General features: G+C 32.5%; 1 protein-coding gene across 4 annotated transcripts in view; it reads right to left on the bottom strand.

Annotated features, from left to right (window-relative positions):
- LOC118192771 (putative RNA-binding protein Luc7-like 2) overlaps positions 1-7,339 on the bottom strand; it is an 89,780-nt gene that overhangs the window by 10,546 nt on the left and 71,895 nt on the right. For all 4 annotated transcript variants that reach the window (XM_035363786.2, XM_035363784.2, XM_035363783.2 and 1 more), the window contains one exon: positions 425-561. In XM_035363786.2, coding sequence (XP_035219677.1) covers positions 425-561 — 137 coding nt within the window. The remainder of the gene's footprint in view (positions 1-424; positions 562-7,339) is intronic.

Here is a 7,339-nt window from a genome sequence, read left to right as displayed (position 1 = left end):
CTATTTCGAAACTTCACAGTCAATCAATCAATCAATCAAAAACTTGAAACTGAAATCACAAATGCACAGTTGAGCACAAGATTTAAACTCACCAGTATGTAAAAATTATATTTATCTAAAGCTTTAGCAAAAGAAATTTAAACTCAATGAGTTTATACATGATTCTTAAGAATGTTCATCTAAATTACTGAAATAGAATGAAAGCATGCAATTTAAAAAGAAAAAATGTCAGTTATACATATATAAACACATAATAAAACCAAGGAGTGGAAAAATACAAGAAACTATCATTATAAGATATGAATAAAATAAATAAATAAATAAACTTTTTGAGAATTTAGAATTTTGATCTAATTCGGATTGCAAGTGTCACTCTAACCCTGTAAAATACAAACAAGATTATATTGCAAATAGAAGAAACCACCTGTGACGTTTGTTGTGCTTATGTCTTCTTCTTGGACTGTGACTGCTGCTTCTTCTTTTTCGACTACGATTACTATCTTGCACATTTTCAAATTCATTTTCAGTAGATTTCGTAATAGGCTTTTCTCCAACCAGAGCCTATAATAATTTATATATAACTTTATTTTAGAAAATTAGTTATATTTTTCTAAACTAAAATAGATTGAAACTTAATAACATTTTAATATAAAGTATGTTACAAACTAAAGAAATTAAGGCATATTCAGAATACTTTAACTAAAAATTAAAACTGAATGTTTTAACAGGGTTAGTAGAAACATTTCACAGAATTTTCAGGGACAAAACCCCTTTGGACTAAAAAAAAAGGGGGGGGAAAGGTAAAAATAAAAATCTTAAAGCTTTTTCTTTTTCTTTTTCCATACAGTGTTGCCACCACTTGCTATTAAATTGTTGAGTTTGTTAACCAAAAATTCGTTAAAGTTTTACAAAATATGAAATAGATAATAAAATAAATTCCAAATTTGGGCTTCCAGATGCCAATATTCGGGTGGAAATGTACGTTATTCAAAATGTTGATGACTCTAGGTACCATTGTTTTATCACAAAGCAAGATGCATACATACATTTATGCAGATTCTTCATTATTTAATTTCCTTAAATATAACACAGGGCTCTAATATTCCGTGGCAATAATGTGAAAAGTTAACTGACATTTCAACGCAAAATGCCAAAACCAAAGTCCTTCTTGGCAAATTGCCCCTTTGGACTGACTAAGAAGGGAAAAAAAAAAAAAAAAAAAAAATCAACTAAAGTTAAATGGAAGGACATTAATGTTAGTAAGGTTACTGATCATCAGTGAGCTATAGCACCTTTACAAATATTGTCATTACACAAAACATAAAATGTCAATTTACCTTCTAGTACCTTCTAAGGTCAACTAATGAATAATCAATGTGGAGCAGTGCAGTTAATTTAGAGAAATTTTAAAAACAATATTAATTTAAAATACTTCAATGTCTGCCAAAGTGTGTAAAAGAAACATGCAGACTGACTGTAGACGGCAGTCAACCACAGGCCAATCAACCATGACTGGACACAGCAGTAAATTTAGATAAATCTTTTAAATAAAATTAATCTGAAGGACATAATTCCTTGCTGTTCAGTAATTTGGTTGCTGCTAATCAGACAGAGAATCAAATATGGAAAGGGGCACTGCAATTAGATTAAATTTTGTAATTATATTGTCAGACATATATATGCACATCAAGGTTGTTGTCTGCTGTGACCTACAGTTTCATAGCCACAGTTTCATAGGCCGGTGACCAATTAAATAATTTGCATGTAAGGGTGCAGAAATTGAGTTACATTTTAAAATTAAACAGAAGTACACCAAAGTCACTCTCTGGTGATCTACACAAGTTGACAGTTATTACCCTGCATCAGTAACCAATGAGTGTGTAGCGGCAAATTAAAATTTTTAAATGAAAATTGAGTGCAATGCATCACTGCAATTTGTCGCTGGTTACAGTTACCAATTGTCAAAACACTGCAGGGCAATGTAGTATATTTAAATAAACTATGATATCAAACTAGTAACCCATGGATTTTCAGTCAAGAGTGTGAGGTAGTGCAATATTTTTGCAGTGGAAACACTTGCTGAAGTAGTAGACAGTAAGTACTTGGCAGCATAATATGATGCAACTTAACAAAAATAAAATTTTTCGAGACTCCCGACAAATGTTTCCAATATCAAGATCTTACTTTGAGCCAAATACTTTCCTCCAAGAACTGATTATTAATGAGGCACTTAGAAGGTAAATTGACATTTTAAGTTTTGTGTAATGACAATATTTGTAAAGGCAAATAGATTGATTATACAAGCGAAAATATAAAAGCAGACTGAGAAAACAGAAATAAGCAAATTATACATATGATGGGATGTTTGCACAGAAATAGTGCATTGAGTCAGTAGAGGGGACAAGTAAAGCATTCTGTTGGCTAAAATCACCCTTTCTCAAGTGAATTTCAAGCAGTATGCATGGCTACACAAACATGGGCCTTGCCAATATGCATTTTATCTACAGGACAATAGACAGATAAGGAGCAGCTGTTCTACATGTAAAATACATGCTGGTAAGCTCCAATTTTGTGTAGTGATGTACACCATTCCAGTTTTGCAAGAGGAATGATGATTTATGGTAACAAAACACTTTTACTTACTGTTCAAAATACCTTGTACCACCTCAATGCACCATTCCTGAACAAACATTCTATAGCAAAATCTGCCTATTCAGTCCTCTCTACCTTTAAAAAAAATTTCTGCAGCATTTTTTTGAGCCACCCTGAATATAAATGGTACAACTAACATAATTGTCCAGAAATTTTGGGAAAACTCAGTTCTTTAAGAAATCAAGAGGATACTTTCATCAACAAAAATAATTTCTGAAGAATAAAAATAACACAAAATGGAAATTTAAAAAAAAAATAACAAACTGTAAATACAGCCTAATTATAAGTTTTAAATGCCATTAGCAGAAAAATACTCATATATTAAAAATATATTTATAATTTGATATATTTCAGTAATATAATATATATATTTAAAAATATATTTGTCTATATAAAAATAATAGTTTAATCTGTTTTCATACAAATTTTAACAACAGTAGCAGATTTTATGATAGAAACCTCATAATTTTGTTCATAGTAACTGGAATTTTGGTGTTGTTTTTGGTAATAAAAGTTTACAAGCTAAAGATTACCAGCCACACATACATGTTTTAAATTTTTTCTTATTTCAGTATTATACAGTAGCTGAAATTGCTTTAATTTTCCTTCCCTTTAGACTTCTCTTTAATAAACATCAACAATGAATTCATCCACATTTATTTGGTAAAATTGAACTTTTTATATCTGCTAAATTTTTTTTTTTTTTTTTTTTTTTAAAGAAAGCTACAATTCATAACTTACAAACTGAGTTTACATTTTCTTTTCTTTTCTTTTTCTTTTTTTTTTATAAGTGTATGCAACATCATTCTTTGAGGCCTACCATTACTGGTGCATTATCAGCCCAAACAGCTAAACAGTTGTTCAGAAGATTTCAGTTTTCTACAGTGTTTTAATAATTAGCTATGCTATATTGAAATTTGTAGAATTTCCTTCTAAATTGGAGATACAGTCAAAAGCCGTTAATTCGGACACCCATAATCCGGACCTCAAAGCTAAAAACTTTCTGCATATGCGCCTCGTTGACACATGTGGGCATTTACGCGTGCGCGTAAGACCTCTTACGACTGCGCATTTGCGTGTGCGCAAGCGCAGAATACGTTTTCGCGTGCGCGTTTTATGTATAACGGACGGTATAATCTAAAATTATCTAATTATCTATTTCAGTTAATGTTGATGATTGCGTTGCTCCTTAATCTTTGAATTGGATCCGGCTTATTATTCTTTGCACGCTGTAAAAGCAATTTTATAAAGTAAACTTGAACTTTCGATTATGTCAAATAGAATTTCCGAATCTGGAGCTCCCAAAGTATCGTACAAAATGAAAGTATGTTTCGATGTCCATCAAACAAAAAGTGGAACTGCTGGAAAAAATGGATAAAGACATGAAGAATGTGACAGAGAGGTTAGTGAAAACGAAAAAATTTCGATTGACAAGTTAGTCGGTATTCTCGGCACAGCAATTAACGGGACTTGAACAGTGGAACTTTGTAACTAAACAAAAAATTATGCCTGTTTATAGAATTTAAGAGAAAGTATTATCACATAAAACGAAGCAACTTAAACAACTTACATTAAAAGAAATGTTTAATAAAGTAAACAAATAAATATTAAGCTTTTTTTTTTTTGTAAATTTTGATACCCTTTAGATCATAATTGTTCTTTATTTCATATATTACGGTTTCATATTTTTAATTTTAGAATTTCTGCATGCCATCTTACACGATTTAAACTGATGATCTATAATCCGGAAAAATCGATAATCCGGAATCGAAGTCCCGACGAGTCTGGATTAACGACTTTTGACTGTACAAAGAAAAGCAGAAAATAACTGTTTCAATGCCAGCAACAACTGAAGATTTACGTAGCGTATTCGAAAACTAAGTACCGTTTCATTCTAGCACCGTTGCAGCGCTGTGGTAGGCATCAAGCACATGCGCAATAGTCTTTCTTGTTCACTGACTTTCAATTGTCGCCATTTTGGTTGCTCTATGTTGTGTTTTCAGTTTGCTGTACACATTCAAAATGTTTAAGACAATTAGTTCTCCCGCTGACTGTGAGATTCGTGCCGTGATTAAATTTTTGAACGCGAGGAATGTTAAACCGGCCGAAATTTATCGTCAAGTGACAGAAGTTTACGGTGAATACGCGATTAAGTGATGGAATGGTGAGAAAGTGGGTAAGAATGTTTAATGCAGGTCGAACAAATGTCCACGCCGAGGCTCGGAGTGGTCGGCCTTCTGTTGTCACCAATGGTTTGGTAAGGAAATTTGATGAAGCAATTCATGAGAACAGACGCTTCACAATGACAACTCTTTCAAAGGACTATCCGACTATCACTTGTTTCTGCACATGAAGCGCGAGCTTGGTGGCAAGCATTTTGGATCTGACGATGACACGAAAAATGCTGTGGAGTCGTGGTTATCGAAACTGGAGGGAAGTTTCTTTGACGATGGTACACAAACACTGGTCACCCGCTATGACAAATGTTTGATCATTGGCAGAAACTATGTTGAAAAATAGTTTAAGACATGTATTTTCATGTAAAAATAAAATTGGATTCGAAAAAATTGTTTTACTTTTTTTTTTTTTTTCCAAAACGGTACTTAGTTTCCGAATACGCCTCGTATATTTCACATCCATTTTTCAACAACTACTTTATTCTTACCCACAAATATTTCTTAGCAATTATGCCATCATAAACATAAAATAAAATAGCTGCATGGTCAGAGAGATTCAGTGGCACACAGTGATCAAGTAAAGAGGCAGAAAACAGGTATTTTGCATTAATAACATTTTGGTCCATTGTTTCCACAGAAAAATTTAATTCCATTTTTTCCAATAAAATTTACATAGTTATTGTGTTTTGTGTATGCACACATTTTAGCACATCAGCCCTTTTACCATGTGATATTAAATTGCAGTAAAAATAAACAGTACACACTGCAAATGTATTACATTTTCAAAATGTGCATGAACCTTACATGGTTTATGCACTCCAGAAACACATGAGAACATATTGTTGTATACACAGGTTGGAAGATAGGATGATAAAATTTATTTTATCAAAAGAAATCCTTAATAGTTCTGGAATTTTCCATAAAATAGTCATACAACCCAATCTCACAGTATCACAGTGTATAATTAACAGTAACTCTTCAAACTACCAGAAATATCTTGAAGTTAAACACAGTGCAAAGCGACGTGTATTTAAAGAGCAAAGCTAACCCGGAAATAACTCAATACTCCAAACTCACCGTGACCTAAAAACTCACAACAACAATAACTGACAACAGATGCTCTCTCTGGTCTTACATAGTTTTCACCTGGCTGCCAAGATATTTCTGATACTTTCTGCTTCTCAAAATTACTGGAAGGCAATAAGAGGGTCAAATTATGGTTACAGCTAATATAGTGATCAATTATATTTATTTAATTACAATAACTATTACGATAATACGGGGATTGAGCCAAAATGTCGCCAAACTCTCCAAAAAATAGTTGGTCAAAAATTTAGTAAATAATTGTACCAAAAAATAATTATACAAGTCTTCACAGTATCACAGAGTAGTTAGTAGTTACACTTCTAACTACTAAGAACGTTAAACACAATGCAGTGAAAAGCGCATCTAAAGAGGGAAAGCTAATTCGCAGACATCTCAAATACTGACAACTACTCAGAAACTTACACTCTCTCTGGTTTTTATACAGTTTTCCCTCGGAGGCCAAGACTGCTTCTCGAAATTACTGGAAGGCATATGAGGGCCTAATACAGTTACAGGTAAAGAGGATCAATTACAGTACTTATTATGGTGATTCAGGGATTGGACCAAAATGTCACCGAATGGTTGCCAAACTTGGCAACTTTTGGGAATTTCTTGCCAAATTGGCAATAAAAAATTAGTCAGCAAAACTGTTGCCAGCTTAGTGATGTTTTGCCAAATTAGCAATAGCAATTTACTCAATTGTAAATAGACTTGCCCATGTATTCGTACTTTTGTGACAGGGCATTCTCTCTCTCTAGATTTCTATGTTACATTATATACAGAAAATCACAACACCTTTCACATATAATTTCACTAAAATTATACAACTCTGCACAAAATTCACAACAATATGGTGTTTTAAGCTCTGGGAAGTAACTCCTTCTAATCTATTGCTGATTATGAGAATCAGGTGCATTAATTAGCAGTGGGATATGCTGGAGCACATTCAAACTTTTCTTTCCATGAAAGATGGCAGGTGCCACCTTAAATTGATGCTAATTATTACACAAGAAAATATTAGCTGGGTACATGTGCTTTGCTTGATGGCATAGTTCATAATTTTGAATTGAAATACAGTGCCTTTAACGATCTTTTATAACCGTAGCAAAAATTATGACAAATTTTTGAGATAATTTTCTGATGGTTTAAACTTTTAAACTGGTATGTAATGTTACTACATGGGCTGTTTACTCATTTTTAGAACAATTTTGAAGGCATTTAATTAATGTTTAAAAAATAAAGACTATTTTTTAAATGTTTGATCTGATAGCCCTTTTTTTGAACTATGTCTCCATTGGGATTTTCATAAAATTTCGCAGGCTGATGATTTTTCTTTCTCTTCTACTACTTCACAGAATCCATCAATTATGGTGGGCTTGTGTTGACAAAGAGCTCTTTTCAAAAGACCAAAGGCACAATAAACC

The sequence above is a fragment of the Stegodyphus dumicola genome, chromosome 2 (assembly GCF_044657685.1).
Source record: "Stegodyphus dumicola isolate Sdum_Otavi_A_Nest chromosome 2, ASM4465768v1".
Classification (NCBI taxonomy): Eukaryota; Metazoa; Arthropoda; class Arachnida; order Araneae; family Eresidae; genus Stegodyphus; species Stegodyphus dumicola.
The sequence above is the reverse complement of the archived record's forward strand: the minus strand, read 5'-3'. Positions and strand labels throughout refer to the sequence as shown.